The sequence below is a fragment of the Stenella coeruleoalba genome, assembly GCF_951394435.1.
Source record: "Stenella coeruleoalba genome assembly, chromosome: 3".
Lineage (NCBI taxonomy): Eukaryota > Metazoa > Chordata > Mammalia > Artiodactyla > Delphinidae > Stenella > Stenella coeruleoalba.
In genome coordinates, this window is record NC_137148.1 from 159441222 (window position 1) to 159464740 (window position 23519).

Below are 23519 nucleotides of genomic sequence, written 5' to 3' on the forward strand. Positions count from 1 at the left end.
CTAGTTAGTCTCTTAGATACTGTTAGAGGACCCTACAGAGCCCATTGGTGAAAGTTTGGAAAACACTGGGCTTCTTAAAATTGATTCTTGTAGTGCTTCAGGAAAGATCACTGAACCAAAAGGATAACGGTGTTTCTGGTTCTGTTGTTAGTGTTCTCCATGGAAACATTGCTGAAGCTTCTGCACTCAATTTCCTTCCCCATGTGTGAATGTCACTGAAAATATCCAACTCCATTCTATCCCCATATAACTTCAGAAACTAAGCAAAATGAAGACTCAAAATTCATTTCAAATAATGAAATGAATATATAACGTAGAATGGAACTGGGAAAATACCTGGTTTAAATTCTGGAAAGTACCAACTATACAATTCTGGGTAAGTTGCTTCATCTTGCTTAGTCTAATTTAATGCCCATCTCACAGGATGTTATGATGATTAATTTAATATCTTTGTATAACGTACAGTGTTATGTAATTTCTTCTTGAGTAAATTCATATCCTTAAGCAACTCACTGTAAACAATAGTTACTTACTTGCTTAAATTACTCTTATCTTCTATTATCAGCTGAATTGTGCCCTGCTCAAGTTAATATGTGGAAGTCTTAACCCCCAATACCTCGTAATATGACTGTATTTGGAGATAAGGCCCTTAAATAGGTAACTGAGGTCAAATGGGTGGGCTTTAATCCAATATGACTGGTGTCCTTATAAAAAGAAAATATTAGGACACAGACATGCACAGAGAGAAGACCATGTGAAGACAAAAGGAAAACATGGCATCTACAAACCAAGAAGAGATACTTGAGAAGAAATCAATCCTGCTGACAACTTATGTCAGATTTCTAGCCTCTAGACCTGTGAGTGAGTAAATTTCTGTTGTTTAACCTCCTCAGTCTCTGGTACTTTGTCATGGCAGCTCTAGGAAACTAATACAACTTTTTATGGCCTCCTTGTCTCAAGTTGAAAGTTCAATATTTGGCATCATAGCTAGGAAACAAAAATATCATCTACATTCCTTGTTGTAGTCTTTCTTCCCCATTCTCATTGCTAGTAATTTCCATATTTGGGTCTGTTTTCTGTGCCTTGTAAACAGAGCGTTACGCTCATTTCTGGTCTTACTGCTAATATACGGTAAATGTGCAGATACTGAATAGATTTTGGAGAAGTGCAGCATATAGTTGGCGCATGTGTGTATGTGTGTGTATTCATATAATTTATACTTTTTCTCTATTTTCTTCCTTTGGTGTGAGCTAAGATTCTCTGCTTTTGTGACGAGTACTCCTGAATACTAATCCCTGAATTTAATTCACCAAAAATTGCCAAAAATAATAATAATATGGGGAAAGAGAGAGTGATAGAGGGAGAAGAACAAACAATCAGGCAAGGGCACTACTGTGAATTATTAGGGTCTTATTAATAAGATTATGTTAGTCTAGAGGAAATGACCGTAAATATCATCAGTGAGCCCAGTTGGTCTTTACTGACTGCTAGACACATCCCTGAGTTCTGTTCTTAGTCCCCAACTGTATGATTACTACTGTCTGGAAGTATCATTTGAACAACTAAAGTCACTTAATGGAAAAGGAATATGTCTTTAGAGAATCAACAGTAATTTTTCTATCTGATTACAAAGGACTGTTGACTGTCTGGAAACCTCAGTCATATTTGTACGCAGGAAAGCATTCGCTATTAAAAGTGGATGATGTAAAGAGATGAGCAGAAACTTTGGCGATAGGTATACCCGGATTTAATTCTCACTCCTACCGCTTGGCAGCTGGATGGCCTTTGGCAAGTTTCATACCTCCCTGAAATTCACTTAATTCAGTCTGTAAAATGGCGTAATAACTTATTATAGCATCCTTTTAGGAATTTTAAATCAGTTATTGAAATAAAAGTACACAATATATAGACAAGTATGGATTCCTCAATAGGTGTTTGACCTTTCATTTCTCTAGTATCCTAGCCGCATCAAATAAAGAAAAATACTTTTTAAAATTTACAAATATTTCATTGTTCTAAAGTTAAAGCCATAAAAATAGAAATAATCAAATGGCCTACTATCATACCATTAGAAGAAAAAAAAATAGGTGTTTATGAGAGTTCCATATTAGAATACAAATTTTCCTTAGGCACCTGTTTATGTATGCTATTCTGCTCTTTACAATAAATAATTAAATTTAAAAGACTTAATTCCTCACTTTTAAGACCTTATTAGTTTACAAATTACATATTGACCTATGCTAAATTTTATACCGACCCATGCTAATGAATTCAGTACAGAAAACAAAAAACACTGCATTCAAGCAAACTACATATATATATATATATAAAATATATATATAAAAATATATTTTATTTATATATATATATATATATATATATATATATAAAACTTAAATGCATTTATATCCTACCATGTCTCATAAAGCATTGTGGTAACTCACCGGAATACAGACAATCAAATATAATGGCAAAAGCACTTAATATAAACAGGGCCAAGGAAACATAGACAGAAGATGAAGAAAAGATGAGGGAAATGTGAACAGGAGGAAGTGTAGTTAATCGAGTTGTATATTTTGACCTTGAGATTCTCTGTGTGGGGACTTCCCTGGTGGCACAGTGGTTGGGAATCCTCCTGCCAGTGCAGGGGACATGGGTTCGGGCCCTGGTCTGGGAAGATGCCACATGCCACGGAGCAACTAAGCCCGTGCGCCAGAACTACTGAGCTTGTGCTCTAGGGCCAATGAGCCACAACTACTGAAGCCCGCGTGCCACAACTACTGAAACCCCAGCGCCTAGAGCCCGTGCTCCGCAATGAGAGAAGCCACAGCAATGAGGAGCCCGCACACCACAATGTAGAGTAGCCCCCACTCGCCCCAACTAGAGAAAGCCCATGTGCAGCAACAAAGACCCAACACAGCCAAAAATAAATAAATTTATTAAAAAAAAAAGATTCTCTGTGATTAAAACATGTAAATAATTGGTTACAAAGCCACATTATTTGAAGGTGCCAGACTGCACATTAACAGTCTGACACAAAGAGACAGCACAGGAAAACTATTCAAAGATAAAGATTTTTAAATCTTTGCAGTTTGAAACCTTTTAGAGCAAGTATAATGAGCTCGACACACATTTCAACACTCCACATGTTAATCACATGTTCAAAGCATGTCTCAAAGTCATTGGAAATAGTTGCTGTCTCTGTCTCTGATATGTAAAACAGATCTGTGATGTGTAAAACTCAGGAGGTATTGATACCCACTTTTTGGCATCTGAACAGGAAACAGTTGTTTCGCAGTGATAATAAAGAATGAAGTAAATGCAACAGTGAAATAAAAGACAAAGTACTGAGGGAATGTGTTAACAAAACGAATCCAACTAAATTCTGGTGACCTGGGGCCTACGATTGTACACACTGCATGGAAATACCCCAGCCTAAATACTGGCATAGGAGGAAGGGTACTGCTAGGCCCATCACAGTATAATCCTTTTAAATGTCCCTTTCAAGGTTGTCTCCACTCAACACTGAGTATAGGAAATCTTCCCATCAGGCAGAAACACTGGCTGCGCAATGATTGACCAAGAAATTAACACACTAATGAATAAATGATGCTAATTTATTTCTATCCCTGACAACGGGAAACAGCACACACTCTGTGTCAATGATATGTCCTCTTTCCCACTTTTCTAAATGGTCAAGTATGTTTTTCCCTTCATTGCTTTATATCATGTGTGGCAGGCATGATGGGAAATGGCTACCAATGGTTCTGTTATTGATTTCTACCTTCCTTTTACTGTGGCTAAAGAAGATACTTTGTATGATTTCAGTTTCTTAAAAATGTATTGGTACTTGTATTGTGGCGTAACATATGGTCTTTCCTGGAGAATGTTCCATGTGTACTTGAGAAAAATGTGTATTCTGCTGTTGTTGAGTGGAGTGATCTATATATGGCTGTTAGGTTTAGTTGGTTAAATGTGTTATTCAGTCCCCCTACCTCTCTACCGATCTTCTGTCTAGATGTGTTATCCATTATTGAAAGCAAAGTATTGATCTCCAACTATAATTTTAGAACTATCTATTTCTTCCTTCAATTCTGTCAATGTCTGCGTCACGTATTTGGGGGATGTTTGGTACATATATGTTTATAGTTGTTATATCTTCTTGATAGATTGAACTTGTTATCAACATATAGTGGCCTCCTTTTCCTCTTGTGATAGTTTTTGATTTAAAGTTTATTTTGTGTGATATTAACGTAGCCATCCCAGATCTACGTTCCTTCCTTCCTTCCTTCCTTCCTTCCTTCCTTCCTTCCTTCCTTCCTTCCTTTTTCTCTCTCTCTCTTTCTTTCTTTTTGTTACTGTTTGCATGGGATATTTTATTCTGTGCTTTAACTTTCAACCAACTTGTGTCTCTTGAAATCAAGTGAGTTTTGTGCGGACAGCATATACTCGGATTATGGATGTTTTTAAAGTCCATTCTGCCAATATTTATCTTTTTATTGGAGAGCTTAATCCACTTTTTCAAAAATTACTGATGAGGAAGAACTTAATTCTGTCTGTTTCCTGGTTGTTTTCTGTATGTCTTATGCATTTTTTGCCCTTCATTTACTCCATTACTGACTTCTTCTGTGCTTAGCCGATTTTGTTGTAGTGAACTCTTGATTCCTTTTTCATTTCTTTTTGCATATAGTCTATTGATATTTTCTTTGTGGTTATCAAGAAGATTACATTCACCCTTCTAAAGTTCAACCAATATCATTTGAATTGAAACCAACTTCAATAGCACACAGAAACTCTGTTCCTCTACAGTTCCATTCCTCCTCCTTACATTATTGTTGTCACAAATTACACCTTTATATTTTGTGAGCCCAATAACATGGATTTATGATTATTTTATGCATTTGTTTTTTCAATCATGTAAGAAATAAAAAGTAGAGTTACAAGCCAGTAGCACAATACTGGCTTTAGTATCTGCCCATGTGTTTATCTTTACTGGAGATTTCTATTTCTTTATACAGCTTCGAGTTGCTGGCTAGTGTCCTTTCATTTCAACCTGAAGGTTCAATTTAGCATTTGTCATAGGGCAGTGTTAGGAAGTTGTAAAACAAATGCCCTCAGCCTTTGTTCATCTGGGAATGTGTTAATTTCTCCCTAAGTTTTGAAACCAGTTTGGCCAAATATAGAATTCTTGGTGGACAATTTTTTTCTTTCAGCACTTTAAATATGTCTGGCTTCTTCCGTGGTTTCAGATAGGAAATTAGCTATGAATCTTTTTGAGGATCCCTGCTTTGTAACAAATTTGTTTTTTCTTTCTCCTTTGGGAGTAAAGATTCTTTCTCTGTCTTTCGGCATCTGAGAGTTTGATTATACTGTTTCTTGTTGTGGCGTTCCTTGAGTTTCTCTTAGTCCTGAAATCAGGCAAAGATTTACAGCAACCAAACACATACTGAACCCGGGAAGAGGCAATTTGAAAATGGCAGGAAAGCTTTGTGGCATTTTTACTTGCCCTTGCCCCATCTACTGTTAGTGTAGTGATGGTCTTAAAGTGCTGGGGTCTTAATGCAGTGATAGTCTTAAAGTAGCAGCAGACCATTCCTAGTATGGGGCCCTCAATCCTGCTTCAGGAGGGAGCAGAAGAGACCATACTCTCGGATTATTATGTGTATCTGTTCTAACCTGTCTGGGAGCTACCTGAAGGACTGACACAAGATGCTTATCTCTGTCTTAGCTAACCTGGAACACAGTCTGGAAAAGCAGTGGTCATTGCTCAAGAAAAGTGCAAGGTGAACTAACAAAGCACAGATGGCTGGGGCAGAAGACTGTGCATTGAAATACAATAGACCACATAAGATGCAGGAGCAAAAGTTGGGGGAGATTCTTTGGGAACTTAGAACATACAAAAAGTACACATGTGTCCAGAGAAATTAAGAAAGCCACATGCGTACTCAAGATAAGATGCATGTTCTGAAAACGCCAGAGGAGTCTCTAAGCTTTTACCATGGGCTGAGCCCTGACCTCAGTGCAGGTCAGCTAAATGTTGAAGGAGTGATCCAGCAATCTGCACAATGGGGAGAGGTGTGTGGTTTTGAGTGTGCATGTGGATGTGCTTGTGTATATTTGTTTTTGTTTGTCTTAGGTGCAGGAATTCAAGGACATCTCTGTCAAAACATTAGCTAAACATGAACTAAAGGAACAGAGACTTCAGTGCCTACATACGATAAGGGGTACAGTCATTGCAAAACTAGTTTGGAAAGGTCCCTAAACAAACAGACTACTACAGCCTTCAACAATCAAAAGCTCAGAAAACCCTGGGAAAGTGGGAGAATCTGATTTCCATAGACACCACATTACAATATTTGAAAGCCAAATGTTCAACCAAAAAACTCACAGGGTATACGAAGACATGGAAAAGTATGGTCCATTTAAGAAAACAAATTAATTGGTGAGACCATCCCTAAGGAAGCCCAGACTTTTCTCCATTGCATATTCTTGCCTCCTTTGTCATAGATTCATTGACCATAAGTGCATGGGTTTCTTTCTGGGCTCTCTATTCTGTTCCAGTGATGGATGCTTTTGTGCCGGTACCATACTGTTTTGATTACTGTAGGTTTGTAGCACAGTCTGAAGCCAGGGAGCATGATTCCTCCAGTTGTGTTCTTCTTTCTCAAGACTGTTTTAGCTATTCAGGATCTTTTGTGTTTCCATACAAACTTTAAAATTATTTGTTCTAGGTCTGTGGAAAATGCCCTTGATATGTTGACTGCATTGAATGCGTAGATGTCCTTGGGTATGATGGTCATTTTAACAATATTAATTCTTCCAATCCGTGACCATGGTATATCTTTCCAGCTGTTTGTGTCATCTTTCATTTCTTTTATGAGTGTCATATAGTTTCCTGGGTACAGGTCTTTTACCTCCTTAGGCAGGTTTATTCTTATGTATTTTATTCTTTTTTATGCGATTGTAAATGGGATTGTTTCCTTAATTTCTCTTTCTGATAGTTCACTGTGAGTGTATAGAAATACAAAATTTATATATAGAAATCTATTGTATCCTGCAAATTTACCAAGTTCATGTTTGAGCTCGAATAGGTTTTTGATGGTGTCTTTCAGATTTTCTATGTATCATGCCATCTGCAAACAGTGACAGTTTTACTTTTTCCTTTCCATTTTGGAGTCCTTTTATTTATTTACTTTTTCTTGTCTGATTGCTGTGGCTAGGACTTCCAAAACTCTGTTCAATAAAAGTGGTGAGAGTGGGCATCCTTGTCTTGTTCCTGATCTTAGGGGAAATGCTTTCAGCTTTTCACCATTGAGTATGTTAGCTATGGGCTTGTCATATATGGCCTTTATTATGTTGAGGTATGTTCCCTCTGTGCCCACTTTCTGGAGAGTTTTTACCATGAATCGATATTGAATTTTTTCAAAAGCTTTTTCTGCATCTATTGAGATGATCGTATGGTTTTTAGTCTTCAATTTGTTACTGTGATGATAAGAGACCTAAGACAGCTACAGAGGCTAAGTGACCTTTCCTTCCCTGAATGGGTAGGTATCCTTGTTCTGCCTTCTAATTGAGTTAGTATCTGAGTAAAGAACTGCCAGGTGTCATTTAGTTCACAATACACTGCTGTGGCAATATAGAAATGAATTTGCCTAAGTCATTTGGCTTTTCTCAATTATAGTAAATGAATAGACTGAATGAATACTTCAACTTAAGGAAATGTTCTTAAAAATATATTAATGTAGGCAACTTCAGTGGAGAACTGAAAACAAAACAAAACATTCAGGTAAAGGGCTGAAATAAAAGTACACTCAGTTGTATCCAGTTTCCTCTTGTAAATCTCTCTTTTTAATTTGAGTGGACAGTCAACTTGAGAATATCTGACTTGGGGCTAAGGAAATCTAAGCCTTCTTGGCCACACTGTATTCTCTTATGTCATTTACTAAAGACACCAGTTGGGCTGCTGAAAAAAGAGTGGGAAAAATCAATCCCTCACATCCAAAGGGCGGCTCTTGAAAGTATGTGTGTTGTTGTAGTTATTTTGCTCTTCTGGCCTCAGAAGTTCTAATCTTAACCTTAGCCCCTCATGGAGAGAGACTTTGTAAACCAATTCCCACATTACTCATTATGTGACCGTTGAAAAAGAGCAACCCAGCTCTTTTCCTGTGCTTTCAACCAGTTATCTTCTTCAAAAATCTGTTTGGATTGTTATACCTTAATCTTGCCTGGCAAGGGACTTATGGGAAGGTTCTTATTGTTTGAAAGTTTGGTGCCAGTATCTGCAAAGAAAGAAGAAAGATGTGTTTATCAAACATCCCAATAGTGAAGGTGTGTGAAAGCAACTTTTGAAAAAGTTAATCTGTCAGAGTTTAGCCGTATTATTACATTTTATTTTATTCATTGAAAATAAATAATTATCAATGAATCCTTTCTACATTTTCTAGTTTCCCAAAGTTCCCTGTATTCACATTCTAAGAGGAAAAATGGTATTTTAAGTCACTGCTCTCCACCTTATATTATTTATAATCACTCCTCGTGACTTCTTCCTTCCAAGAAACGTGATCCTGAGAAGTGTCCTTTGTTTGTCTTTGTGGAATAAGTGATGAGGATGCATCCTGGAGACCTGTGAGATGTTCAACTTGTGGCATAATGAAACTAGGATGGAGAGTTCTGGAAAGATCTGGAAAGGTGGCTGGTAGAGTGTGGCCAGATGTGGGAGAAGAGAGACATACAGAGAGAGGGAGAGGAAATTTTCAGAGGGAGAAAATGAAACAAATAATTAAATAAGTTTTGTTGTGTGGTGTGGGACGCAAGCCTTTCTCTCCCCCTTTCCTTCACAATGTCTTTGTTAAAGACTGTGTTTTTCATTAGTTTTACTGAGATAGGATTTGCCGTTTTGTTTGGATACTGAGAATGGACCCATGGGAACAGTTACATTTGGGTTATCTCTGACTATCTTTAACGAAGAACATAAATATTGGCCACACTATCTATGCACATGCTATCACCATGCCTTTTTTGTTCTCTGTTCATATATCTAAGTCCTCTTCTTTCTTTAAGGTCAATCTCAAATCTCATGTGAAATGTACATTTATTGATAGATTCAACCCATAATGAACTGTCCCTTCTTTGTCCTCCTTAGGCTCTGATTATTTATAAAAACTCACTTTTGAACTTAGAAACTGTCCAATATGATATATTAGTTATTTCACCAGCATATGTTATATCCTCAACACAATTATACGCTTTTGTGGGGCTGGGATCATACATTCTGTAATTTTTCTCAGTACTTACACTTACTTTGATAAAAAGCGCATTCATTCATCTAAACATCATTTATTGGGTGTTAATTAAATATCTCAACTCAGTAAATATTGTTTCAATGAATGCATGCATGAATGAGGGAGTATGCAATAGGTAGCCTAATGTACCGCCCAATGTGAGAAAACCAAAAACATAAACACAAAAGCAAGCCAAAAAGTGGACCAGGACTTTCTGTAAAATATCCTGCTTTTTGTTGGATGATGCCATGAAAATCAAGATGCTCCTGAACGGTCTTAATAGCTGACCAAGAATAGTAAACAATTGAAATTCTCTCAGGCTTCTTCAACCCTATCTCTGGACACGTTTATACCTGTCAGGAATGGTATTAAAAGAAGAGATTAATAAAGCTTTTATAGATGAGTTGATAAATCTCTAAATATTTAAGTCTTCATTGCCTGCTAGGTTTTCTCCATTTTGGGTTTCCAAAAGATTTCAATAAACCACAGGATAATTAAAAATTAGACATTATCTTTCTTACCTTGACGTTTTTTGATGGTAAACACCTTTTTATTGTCTCCATAGTGCTGCCCGATTTCCACCAGTACAGTACTTAAGTGAATTTTGCTCTGGATGGTGGACTATATAAGATGTAAACGAATTGTTTGTATATGTTTTAGAATTCTTCAAAAGGGCCTGGCCATGGAAATGCATTGAATATTACTTAAATAACTAAAGTAACTTCCTCAGAATTATTATTCTATTCTGGTTAGGATACTATCTGCTCTGGTTTGTTAAAATTTCACTTTAGAGTGGTTTTAATTTTGTTTCTGATAGGGTCCTAGGATTTATTGCCACGCCCATCCTGCATCTGTTTTTCTTTGAATTACTCTCCTTGCGGTTTCTGATTCATACAGGGCCTTACAGGTTAGTGACAACCTGGCCATCACAACGCTGGGAAGGAGAGGCCTACTTTTCAGAGGTGTTGATGTTTTCTGTACCTGAAGGTTTTCAAGAGATATCAGTCTTCCTCACCACCTCCCTTGGCCCTCTTAATGGACTAAGCAGTTCCTCATGAAATTTCTGTAGGATATCTGTACCAACTTCTCAATATTGTTCCATCCTGAGTCTAAATTCCTGGCCTCAAGGTAATGTTAGATTCCTAGCTCCAGCCCCTATTTACATAAGGCCTATACTAAGGAACGGAACCCACAGACATCAGTCCGCTCTTCTTTCTCTGGATTTAATTTCTCTGTTACTTTCTGAAACATGCAGGTGTTCCTTTCTTTCTTTTAATCTCAGCTATGTGCTTTTAACTTTTTCAAAATTGACCCAGAATTTACATGTGTCTCCAGTAAGAGTACATTAAATTGAGCTTAGTCTGCTATTCTACTGGCATATTTGAGATCCAGATAATTTGCTACTTAACTGGATTCAATGACCTGTATATTTCAGGCATCTAAAACTCACCATGTTCCAAATTTCCCTCCTTATAGTTAGTAATTTTCTTGGGAATCTGGATGAGATTAAATGAAATAAAGTTAGTGAGTGGTCCAGGAATGCCTGAAAGTTTGTTTGTCAGAGTGGCCAGGGAAAGTTAAGCAAGGAAGAAAAGCAAATGAAAAACAGAATCCCATTATTAATGGCTGAGTTTACTCCCAGGATTCCATGCAGAGCTCTCTGTAGAGCTGGGTTGGGTTATAACTTATGCCAGAGCTCTACGTGGGGCTGACACCATTTCATGCCAAGCTCTCAGTTCTGGGCTAACGTCATCTCTGGTCCACTCTGTGGAGTGGAAACTTCGGAGGAATGGCCACTGTGTTCCGCGGCGTAGGAAGAGGAAAATTGTGAATGTGACTTTCTAAATTGTGGAGGAACTAACCACTGTAAATATGCCTTGAACTATGTTGTTTAATTTGACCAGTCGGATCAATGACATTCCCCTTGAATGAAATGCTGCTACATATATGAGCAGAAAAACAAAACTGGTGTAAGGAATAGATAGCTAGTGGAAAGCAGCCGCATAGCACAGGGCGATCCGCTCAGTGCTTTGTGACCACCTAGAGGGGTGGGATAGGGAGGGTGGGAGGGAGAGAGATGCAAGAGGGAAGAGATATGGGGACATATGTATAACTGATTTACTTTGTTATAAAGCAGAAACTAACACACCATTGTAAAGCAATTATACTCCAATAAAGATGTTAAAAAAAAAACTGGTATAAGGAGATGGAGAGACTGGAAGTCTTATTTTCCCACCAATTAACTTTGCCTCTGACCATGACCTTCCCTTTGAGTCTCCTAGACCTTGGGGATGATCACAACCCCTTGGGTTGGGTGACGGCAACCCCATCTTCACTAGAACCTCTATAGTTAACTTTTGATTTTTCCCACTCCGTCTATCCATCCCATGTATGCAGTCAGACATTTGATCTTGGACTTTTCCTGACAAAATGTGCTTGAATATAACCATTTCTTTTCACTCCCACTGCTACTATTGTCACTGCCTTAACTAGGGCTTTATCTTTAAGTTCTTTATATAAATATATAAATATCTATATATAAATATACAAATAAAATATAATATTAATTCTGATGATTTTAAAGTCTTTTCTTGAGAAAGACTTTTCCTGATAAAGATACACAATATCTTATATAAATATTTTTGTATTATCTGTTCTTAGAATTTTAGTCATATGATTCTATCTCTTGGTTTGTCTAGAACTTTTTGATTGAATGCTGGCTATTTTATTTGGCCTTTTTTGTTTTTCTCAGTGGAAACGTTGTTTTGCTTCCAAATATTTTATTCTACCTGGAAGTAGCAAATCTTCAAATTACAGTTTTTTAAATGCTTTCAAATATCAATACTATAGGTGTCACAAAATCTAGAAAAATGACATTTAAAAATGAACTACTGCCAGATGTGTCTCTATAAAACTTTTCCCCCACTCTTTTAGCTATATATTCTTTAACTGCCTCCTCATACGACAGTTTATGTATTTTCGAAATAAAATTTTAAGAAATAAACTTTGTAGTTTATAGACATAGATTTCTTGTAACATGGTTGATTAGAATTTGCTTCTAGTTATTAATAGTTTAGAAAAGTTTATTTCAGCTTCACAATTTATTATTGATAATGTCACATTAATTTTCATTGTTAACTTTGAGAAAACCTCTATGGATTACTTCCTCATAAATATTTACTATTATAAATGCATTACTGATTTCAGTACTGCTATAGGTTTGTGCATTACAGGAATTCTGATAAAATACTCATTCACACCATTCCATTACACACATTGTTGATGGGGTATATTCTTTTATTTATTTATTTATTTATTTATTTTTGGCTGTGTTGGGTCTTCGTTGCTGTGCGCAGGCTTTCTCTACTTGCAGGAAGTGGGGGCTACTCTTTGTTGCGGTACACAGGCTTCTCATTGCGGTGGCTTCTCGTTGCAGAGCACGAGCGCTAGGCACGCAGGCTTCAGTAGTTGTGGCTCGCAGGCTCAGTAGTCGTGGCTCACGGGCTCTAGAGCGCAGGCTCCGTAGTTGTGGCACACCGGCTTAGTTGCTCCGTGGAATGTGGGATCTTCCCGGACCAGGGCTCGAACCCTTGTCCCCTGCATTGGCAGGTGGCTTCTTAACCACGGCGCCATCAGGGAAGCCCCTGGAGTATATTCTTGACAGAAGAAAATTTCCCATTTTGACTAAGCATTGATGAGAACTGAATCTTTGACTTATCTTTCACATGCCTGATGATTGAAATAATTTTCCACAGAATAGCTTCTGGTTTTGTACTTTTCAGTTCTTTTTTTCTTCTTCAAACGCACATGCTTTGAGAGCTGTGAAGTGCAAGACATGGCTATATTGTAAGGTGGTTTTTGTCCTTATGCTTCTGTGTCTTGTGCTAGTTAAGTCAGTAGAGTAGTCAGTATGAGTACTGGAAGTTATTCCTGTAATGGGATAGTATATAGTCAATTACATATGGTGGTGTCTGAAAATCACATAATAGCCTCACTTAAAACATCTCCTTAGGGCTTCCCTGGTGGCGCAGTGGTTGAGAGTCCATGCCGATGCAGGGGACAGGGGTTCGTGCCCCGGTCCGGGAAGATCCCACATGCCGCGGAGCGGCTAGGCCCGTGAGCCATGGCCGCTGAGCCTGTGCGTCCAGAGCCTGTGCTCCACAACGGGAGAGGCCACAACAGTGAGAGGTCCGCGTACCACAGAACAAAAGAAAATCTCCTTAGCCAGATTTCAAAAAAGCCTGTGGCCATTCCAATATGATCCAACATAGCGGAATATGATAGAAGGAAAATTGGCAAAGAAAGAGACGCTGGTCTTACCTGATGGAAGTGAAAATATCTCACTTTTGACAATTTTGCAAAAACCTATAATTACATGAATTAATTTCTAGGGTTCTTCATAGGACCTAAAAAGGAACCCATAGAGTTGTGGAACAACAATAGAAGCTTCTGTGATGAGAAGCCCGGGCACCGCAACAAAGAGTAGCCCCCGCTCGCCGCAACTGGAGAAAGTCTGCACGCACTATTGAAGACCCAATGCAGCCAAAATAAAAATAAATAAATAAAAATAAATAAATTTATTTTTAAAAAAGTAATACTCAGGTTTGAGGCATGAGAAATATGAGGAGAAATTAACTAATCCTTTCAGAACTTTTAAAATATCAAACTCAGTCTCTAAGATTTTAACATTATATACAACATCGGTTACTTATTAGTGGTTTGGGAAGGCCAATTTAAAATTTTCTGATCTTACTGTATTGAAATTCACGGCCCTAATGTTTTCCACATTGACTGTATGAATGATGAAGTAAAGTCAATCATGTATTTCCTTTCCAACTAGGCAGAAAACAAAATTTTGAAAAGTGTTTGGACTACTGACTTTTGATTTCTTCTAAGGCAAGTGTATAGGTAATTTTTATTCCCTGATTAGGAGAAAAATGGTGGAAGAGGGCAGGGTTAAGAATTAAGATTTCAAGAGCGTGACAGTTAGACGACCAACCAGAGTTCCTAAGGTTCGGTGCCTGTAACTGTCGCCGCCGCTTAAGCCTGCCAAAGCAGTGGTACGGCTGCTGCCCTCGTATTTGCTACCTCTAGAAACATTCTTGCCAGTAGTGGCGGCAGCGGGACTCAATTACCCCCTTTTCTCACTCTCTGCAGAAGCTCCAGATGGCGTCTTCTGTGGGCAACGTGGCCGACAGCACAGAACCAACGAAACGTATGCTTTCCTTCCAAGGGTTAGCTGAGTTGGCACATCGAGAATATCAGGCAGGAAATTTTGAGGCAGCTGAGAAACACTGCATGCAGCTGTGGAGACAAGAGCCAGACAATACTGGAGTACTTTTATTACTTTCATCTCTACACTTCCAGTGTCGAAGGCTGGACAGATCTGCCCACTTTAGTACTCTGGCAATTAAACAGAACCCTCTTCTGGCAGAAGCCTATTCGAATTTGGGGAATGTGTACAAGGAAAGAGGGCAGTTGCAGGAAGCAATTGAGCATTACCGGCATGCATTGCATCTCAAACCAGATTTCATCGATGGTTATATTAACCTGGCAGCCGCTTTGGTAGCAGCAGGCGACATGGAAGGGGCAGTACAAGCTTACGTCTCTGCTCTTCAGTGCAATCCTGATTTGTACTGTGTTCGCAGTGACCTGGGGAACCTGCTCAAAGCCCTGGGTCGCTTGGAAGGAGCCAAGGCATGTTATTTGAAAGCAATGGAGACGCAACCGAACTTTGCAGTAGCTTGGAGTAATCTTGGCTGTGTTTTCAATGCACAAGGGGAGATTTGGCTTGCAGTTCATCACTTTGAAAAGGCTGTCACCCTTGACCCCAGTTTTCTGGATGCTTATATCAATTTAGGAAATGTCTTGCAAGACGCACGGATTTTTGACAGAGCTGTGGCAGCTTACCTTTGTGCCCTAAGCTTGAGCCCAAATCATGCAGTGGTACATGCCAACCTGGCTTGTGTATACTATGAGCAAGGCCTGATAGATCTGGCAATAGACACCTACAGGCGAGCTATTGAGTTGCAACCACATTTCCCTGATGCTTACTGCAACCTAGCCAACGCTCTGGAAGGGAAGGGCAGTGTTGCCGAAGCAGAAGATTGTTATAATACAGCTCTGCGGCTGTGTCCCACCCATGCAGACTCTCTGAATAACCTAGCCAATATCAAAGGAGACCAGGGGAACATTGAAGAGGCAGTTCGCTTGTATCGTAAAGCATTAGAAGTCTTCCCAGAGTTTGCTGTTGCCCATTCAAATTTAGCAAGTGTATTGCAGCAGCAGGGAAAACTGCAGGAAGCTCTGATGCATTATAAGGAGGCTGTTCGAATCAGTCCTACCTTTGCTGATGCCTACTGTAACATGGGAAACACTCTAAAGGAGATGCAGGATGTTCAGGGAGCCTTGCAGTGTTATACTCGTGCCATTCAGATTAACCCTGCACTTGCGGATGCCCACAGCAATCTGGCTTCCATTCACAAGTATTCAGGGAATATTCCAGAAGCAATTGCTTCTTATCGCACTGCTCTGAAGCTTGAACCTGATTTTCCTGACGCTTATTGTGATTTGGCTCATTGCCTGCAGATTGCCTGTGATTGGACAGACTATGATGAGCGAATGAAGAAGTTGGTCAGCATTGTGGCTGACCAGCTGGAGAGGAATAGGTTGCCTTCTGTGCAGCCTCATCATAGTATGCTCTATCCTCTTTCTCATGGCTTCAGGAAGGCTATTGCTGAGAGCCACGGGAACCTCTGCTTGGATGAGATCGGTGTCCTTCATAAACCACCGTACGAACATCCAAAAGACTTGAAGCTCAGTGATGGTCGACTGCGTGTAGGATACGTGAGTTCTGACTTTGGGAATCATCCTACTTCTCATCTTATGCAGTCTATTCCAGGCATGCACAATCCTGATAAATTTGAGGTATTCTGTTATGCCCTGAGCCCAGATGATGGCACAAACTTCCGAGCGAAGGTGATGGCAGAAGCCCATCATTTCATTGATCTTTCTCAGATTCCATGCAATGGGAAAGCAGCTGATCGCATCCATCAAGATGGTATACACATCCTTGTAAATATGAATGGTTATACCAGGGGTGCTCGAAATGAACTCTTTGCTCTCAGGCCAGCTCCTATTCAGGCAATGTGGCTGGGCTACCCTGGGACCAGTGGCGTGCTTTTCATGGATTATATCATCACAGATCAGGAAACTTCACCTGCTGAAGTTGCTGAGCAGTATTCTGAGAAACTGGCTTATATGCCCCATACTTTCTTTATTGGTGATCATGCTAATATGTTCCCTCACCTGAAGAAGAAAGCAGTCATCGATTTTCAGTCCAATGGGCACATTTATGACAATCGGATTGTGCTGAATGGCATCGACCTCAAAGCATTTCTTGATAGTCTCCCAGATGTGCAGATTGTCAAGATGAAATGTCCTGATGGAGGAGACAATGCAGACAGCAGTAATACAGCTCTTAATATGCCTGTCATTCCTATGAATACTATTGCAGAGGCAGTTATTGAAATGATTAACAGAGGACAAATTCAGATAACAATTAATGGATTCAGTCTTAGCAATGGACTGGCAACTACCCAGATCAACATTAAGGCTGCCACTGGAGAGGAGGTTCCCCGTACCATTATTGTAACCACACGTTCTCAGTACGGGTTACCGGAAGATGCCATTGTGTACTGTAACTTTAATCAGTTGTATAAAATTGACCCATCTACTTTGCAGATGTGGGCAAATATTCTGAAGCGTGTTCCCAATAGTGTACTGTGGCTGTTGCGTTTTCCAGCAGTAGGAGAACCTAATATTCAACACTATGCACAAAACATGGGCCTTCCCCAGAACTGTATCATTTTTTCACCTGTTGCTCCTAAAGAGGAACATGTTCGGAGAGGCCAGCTGGCTGATGTCTGCTTGGACACTCCACTCTGTAATGGACACACCACAGGGATGGATGTCCTTTGGTCAGGGACACCCATGGTGACTATGCCAGGAGAGACTCTTGCTTCCCGAGTTGCAGCTTCCCAGCTCACTTGTTTAGGCTGTCTTGAGCTTATTGCTCAAAATAGACAAGAATATGAAGACATAGCTGTGAAACTGGGAACTGATCTAGAATACCTGAAGAAAATTCGTGGCAAAGTCTGGAAGCAGAGAACATCTAGCCCTCTGTTCAACACCAAACAATACACAGTGGACCTAGAGCGGCTCTATCTACAGATGTGGGAGCATTACGCAGCTGGCAACAAACCTGATCACATGATTAAGCCTGTTGAAGTCACTGAGTCGGCCTAAATAAGGACTGTGTGCACAGGAGAATTACCCTGTACCTGAGCCTCAACCTTCTGGGGGAAAGGGAACTACTTTTTCCTTATCTGTACAATACCATGCTGCAGATGGGTGACAGACAATGATAAGAAATAGCACAGCCAGACTCGCTTCCTGCATGATCATGATCATGATAGGGAGAGACACAAGAGATGGGAAACTGCTGTTCCACAAGGAGTCTCCATAGAATTTTGCAGCAGCCAGGTGTCTGGAAGGTCTGGAAGGTAAGTGTGGAAGGTCTGATCTCCCTTGGTCTTCCATGGGATGGATGGTTAGTGTGGAAGGGAGATAGAGATTGCCCAGCCGTTTTGTGATTATCATGGATTGATTGAGTCTTCTGGATTAATATTTTTCTTTATATTTGGGGTATTGGAGCTTTTAAAAATGTTTGGTTTCAGGTATTTTTATTCATGTGAAGTGTATATGATTCTCTTGAGATAAGGTTTTAAGCTATAATATTCCTTGTTTTAGTTTCTGAACTCTACAGATAAATGGGGACTTTGCTGGTGTAGTCTTTTTATAGGTTTTATAAACCACTTGAGCCTATATCAGTCATTTTAGTTTCTGACATAATGTTTGGAACGATCAGTGCCTTGTTGGTTTATAGATGATGGCTTAAATTCTTTTCCTGGTCCGTTTCCTTCTTCCCCTCCCCCCACTTTAAAAATTCTCCTGTAACTTGGCTAACAAAAAACCAAGTCTGATTCAAAACCTCCCAGAGCGTTTCTCTTAAACGCATCATCTGGTGCCAAATGAAGATTCTTAGGAGTGATTATTAATTCTGAAGGGCACAGTTGTGGTACTGTCACTGATGATAACGACAATGGATTTTTGGCCCAGAGTTTTGACCTATTTCACCAGTGTTTTACCGTTGACTGCCCCTCTATGCTGCTTCCAGAAGTGATAGTGTGTGTTAAGATTTTTACTTTCATTTCTAAAGTTTGTTTTTTTTTTAGTGAGTCCTGTTCTTCCTTTTTCTTTCAGCAGAACTGAAATCCCAGGTAAGTATAAGTATTCAAATATTTGATCAGTAAGTCACAGTTATCTCCAGTACATTAAATAACTTTCATCAAAAAACATGTTATAGGTAAAAAGCTCTGAAGGACCAGCTATGTATATGATAATTATGTTTCAGACCTTCTAGGGTATTATATATAATAACTTGTCTTCTGGACGTGGTCTTGAAGTCTTTATGGATCCAGCCTCAGTAGTAGTGAACTGCACTGCTACTTGGTTTGGAGTACAAATTAGACTTTAGCCCTCCTGGAGGTTGAGTTTTTGGTATTGAAAACCATAGGAGTGAAATTATTGTATTTCAACAAAGGATCGAGGGCTTGAGGCTTAAACAAGGCAACATATGTGTGGGAAGCAGTCAGCCTTGAGAGCAGGTAAGGACATGCCAGGCATGAGGCCGCTGCTCGAAGGGACTGTCCCTACTTGTTCCCCTCCTTATTCCATTCCATGGGAGATAAATCACCAGGGCCCAGAGATCAGAAAGAATGTAAAATGAGACAAGCAAAGCTGTCTCCCCCCTGCACATGCAGGTTATTTTTGATGCTTCTGGGTTTAGGGTTTCCTCCCAGGGAAGTTAACCTTGAGCCGAGACGGTCTGTAGGTAATGTAAACCACCATCTGGCAGCCTTCCGATTTCTAGTCTATTTAATCTGCAACTGTAGCATAATACAATTTGCCTTGCAACCATCAGTTGTCTTGGTCCTTCTGACCCCATCCGTCGTTGCTACTTTCAGTTCCTTACCCCTTCCCTTGTGACCCTGGGCGGTGAGATCCTCTTTCTCCGGCTGGTCCGCGGCAAGTGGCACTCGAACAGGGACCTGAAGCGTGAAGGCAATTAAAAGAAAAAGAAAGTGCAGGTAAGAGAACCCTTATGCAAAATATGTGTGGCCACCAGTAAAAGTGAAACTAATAGAGGCATAAGGCAATAGTCAGAAGTAAAATAAGATGGGGCCAAAGGGCTCAAAGGAGTGTGAATTATTTGCTCAGGTTTTACTTTCGATGCTTAAAACTCGGGGTAATAAAGTTTCTACCTCACAGTTGACTGAATTTTTACATCATATCCATGGTGTATCTCCCTGGTTTCCTGATGGCGGCTCTGTTGACATAGAAATCTGGCAGAAAGTTGGAGAAGATTTAAAAAATTATTATGAGTCTCGAGGGCCTACTCATACTCCTGTTGTTACATATAGTTTGTGGAATCTGATAAAAATATGTTTAGCTGCTTCTCATGATAGTGTTGATTTGAATGTAAAGTCAGAAAAACATAAGCCTCTGACAGAAGGAGAGACTGTATTATCAGCTACTGTGTCGCCACTTCCTAAACCGAAAGAGCTAATTAATTTAAATAGTTTAGATGAAGAGGAACATTTTGACTTAACAGATGAGGCTTGTAAACATAAAAGAGAGAACTATCCTGAGGATGATTTTCTAATGGCTGTGATAGATAAGTCAGTGAAAAAGCTGCAGGTTAATAAGGACTGTCTTGCTCAAAAATCTACATCTGTAAAAATGCTCAGTCCCTTGCAGCGCGCTGTACAAGGAGCCATAAAACGAGGAGAAGATCCTATTTTCTGTTGTCCCGTCATAGAAAGACCTGGTCCTAATAATCCTCAACAAGCTACTAGGGAGCATCAGGCTCTCCCTTTGAAAGTTTTGAAAGATTGAAAATCTGCCTGTGCTCAATATGGGCCCACTGCTCCTTTTACTGCTGCTATGGTTGACAGGAGAAGCTCTTCCCCCCGCTGATTGGAAGTCTATTGCACGAGCTTGTTTAAATGGTGGAGATTATTTAATATGGAAGTTTGATTTTTATGAACGGGCTGCTGAACAAGCAGAAAAGAATGCTGCCCATAATATTCCAGTTGATTATCATATGCTGATTGGGGAAGGACAGTATCTTTCTTTGCAAGATCAATTAACTTATCCCTTTGTTGCTTATCCTCAAATAAATCATTTGGCATTACAAGCCTGGAGGAAATGACCTTCTACACACAAAACTGAGGATCTTTCAACAATTAGACAGGGACCTGAGGAACCATATGCTGATTTTGTAGATAGGTTGTCACAGGCAGTGGGGAGACTCCTTGTGGACGGACTCACTGGTACAATTGTAGTTAAGCAACTTGCTTTTGAGAATGCTAATAATGCGTCTCAGGCTGCGATTCGACCTTGGAGAAAACGGGGAACATTGGAGGATTATATTCGCCTTTGTGCAGACATTGGGCCTACTTATATACAGGGTGCTGCTGTGGCTGCAGCATTAACTAAAGTGGGGTTCAAAAACAATCAAAAGAAAACAAAGACTTGTTTTAAATGCGGAAAGGCAGGTCATTTTGCTAGAGAATGTAGATCTTTTAATTCTAACCCTAGTCCTTCCTTCCCTACTCAGAAACCTCCAGATGGTCAGAAAATCCCTGGTTTATGCCCTACATGCAATAGGGGAAAACATTGGGCACAAGATTGTTGCTCAGTGGCCCACAAGGATGGGCCACCACTGTCGGGAAACTCCTCCCGGGGCCTTCCCTGGCCCCAACAAATAATAAGGGCAATGTCTGTGTATCCTCCTCAAATTATCAATCAGACATTAACCAAAAACAGAAACATACAATATCCTCGCTCTCCAGAGCAACACCAGGAAGCGCAGGACTGGAGCTCAGTACCTCCGCCCGATATGCATTAACTCCTGAAATGGGTCCTCAGGCCCTCTCTATGGGCATCTGTGGACCTTTACCCAAGGGTTTGATGGGACTATTATTGGGAAGAAGTAGTGTCACCATGAAAGGTTTAACTATTATGCCAGGATTCACAGATTCTGACTATGAAGGAGAAATAAAAGTCATGGCACAAACTATTAAAAATACAACAATTATTTCTCCTGGTGATAAAATTGCACAATTGCTACTTTTGCCCTTTGTACTTCATGGACAAATTTTACAACATCAAAAGAGAGAAACAAAGGCTTTTGGATCGTCTAATGCTGCCTACTGGATTCAGAAGATAGGGAAAGAACGTCCAGAAATGAAATGAACCATTAATGGAAAGGTTTTTTCAGGTTTGTTAGACACTGGAGCTGATGTCTCTGTTATGACGCAGATACACTGGCCTAAACGTTGGCCCATTAGTCCTACTATTACAGAACTTCACGGAATAGGACAAAGTTCTTCTCCTATGCAAAGTAGTCAGTTATTATTATGGCAAGATAGTGAGGGCCATTCAGGATACTTCCAGCCTTATGTTTTGCCTGGGCTGCCTTTAAACCTCTGGGGCCGAGATATATTAAAAGAAATGGGAGTATTACTTTATAGTCCCAAATTCTCAAGTCTCTAATATGATGTTGGATCAAGGATTTCTTCCCACAAAAGGGCTGGGAACAAATCAACAAGGAACTGTCCATCCTATTGATGTGAAAATAAAAAATGATAGACAAGGTTTGGGTTTTTCTTAGGAGCCTTGGATTCTCCTCCACTCACTGCTGATCCAATTACTTGGCTGACTGATGACCCTGTATGGGTGGACCAATGGCCCCTCACAAAGGAGAAATTAGAAGCTGCAGAACAATCAGTACTGGAACAATTAGGGCATTTAGAAATTTCCAGTAGTCCTTGGAATACTCCTATTTTTATTATCAAGAAAAAATCTGGAAAATATAGGTTATTACAGGATCTAAGAGCTGTTAATAAAACTATGCTAATAATGGGAGCTCTTCAACCAGGCCTACCCTCTCCAACAGCCATACCACATAATTATCATCTTTTAGTTATAGAGTTAAAAGATTGTTTTTTCACTATTCCTTTGTTTCCTGAAGATAGAAAACATTTTGCTTTTAGCTTGCCTGCCTTAAATTTTAAGGAAGCCATGAGGAGATTTCAATGGAAAGTATTGCCTCAGGGCATGGCAAATAGTCCTACATTATGCCAAAAATATGTGGCTCAGGCCTTGACTCCTGTGAGAAAAAGGTTTCCATCGTTATATCTCATACATTATATGGATGATATGCTTTTAGCCACTGATAATATTTCTTTATTAGAGACTGCTTTTCCATTTTTACAACAGTCCTTACAATCATTTGGCTTGGTCACTGCCTCAAAAAAATTCAAAGACAATCTCCATTTTTATATTTGGGAAAATATATTGATAACACTACTATTAGGCCTCAAAAACTGCAAATTCGAGTTGATAATTTAAAAACATGAAATGCTTTACAAAAATTACTTGGAGATATTAATTGGCTAAGGCCTTCCTTAAAACTTACTACTGCTCAATTACAGCCTTTGTTTGATATTCTTAAAGGTGACTCAGATCCTTCTTCTTCACGCTCTATGACTCCAGAAGGATTTCAAGCTTTACAAATAGTCAATAGATCTATCAGTTCTACACAATTAACTAGAATTCATACTCACCTTCCAATTTTCTTAATAATTTGTCCAACTCCTCATGTGCCTACTGCCATCTTATGGCAAACTGTTGGAATTATTGAATAGATTCATATGAAAACTACACCCTCTAAAGTTATTAACCCTTATTATGAACTTATTAATAATTTAGTAATGCAAGGTAGAACTAGATGCTTACAACCTATAAGTATAGAACCTTCTCAAATTATTATCCCTTATTCAGTTAGTCAACAAAATTGGCTTTTTCAACATAGTAATGAATGGGGTCTTGCTCTTGCAGGATTTTCAGGTACCTTGGAACGCCATTACCCTGCTGATAAATTGATCCAGTTCAGCAAACTTAACTCATATCTTTCCTTCTATAATTAGGCAACAGCCTGTTCCTCATGTACCTTTGGTTTTTACGGACGGTTCTTCTTCAGGAGTGGCTACTGTAATCATTGACGACGGAACAAACCTCATTAAAGAAACTTCCTTGACTTCAGCTCAA

At 39.4% G+C, this 23519-nt stretch overlaps 2 protein-coding genes across 2 annotated transcripts in view; both read left to right on the top strand.

Annotated features, from left to right (window-relative positions):
* Positions 1 to 17716, top strand: part of LOC307183603 (UDP-N-acetylglucosamine--peptide N-acetylglucosaminyltransferase 110 kDa subunit-like) — a 30824-nt gene extending 13108 nt beyond the window's left edge. Inside the window, exon 3 of the mRNA XM_079916325.1 lies at positions 14439 to 17716. Within this exon, the coding sequence (XP_079772451.1) occupies positions 14439 to 17588 (3150 nt within the window). The 3' untranslated portion in view covers positions 17589 to 17716. The remainder of the gene's footprint in view (positions 1 to 14438) is intronic.
* The window catches only part of LOC307183920 (uncharacterized protein), a 284255-nt gene that overhangs the window by 208655 nt on the left and 52081 nt on the right, over positions 1 to 23519 (top strand). The gene's annotated exons all lie outside the window — the stretch shown is intronic.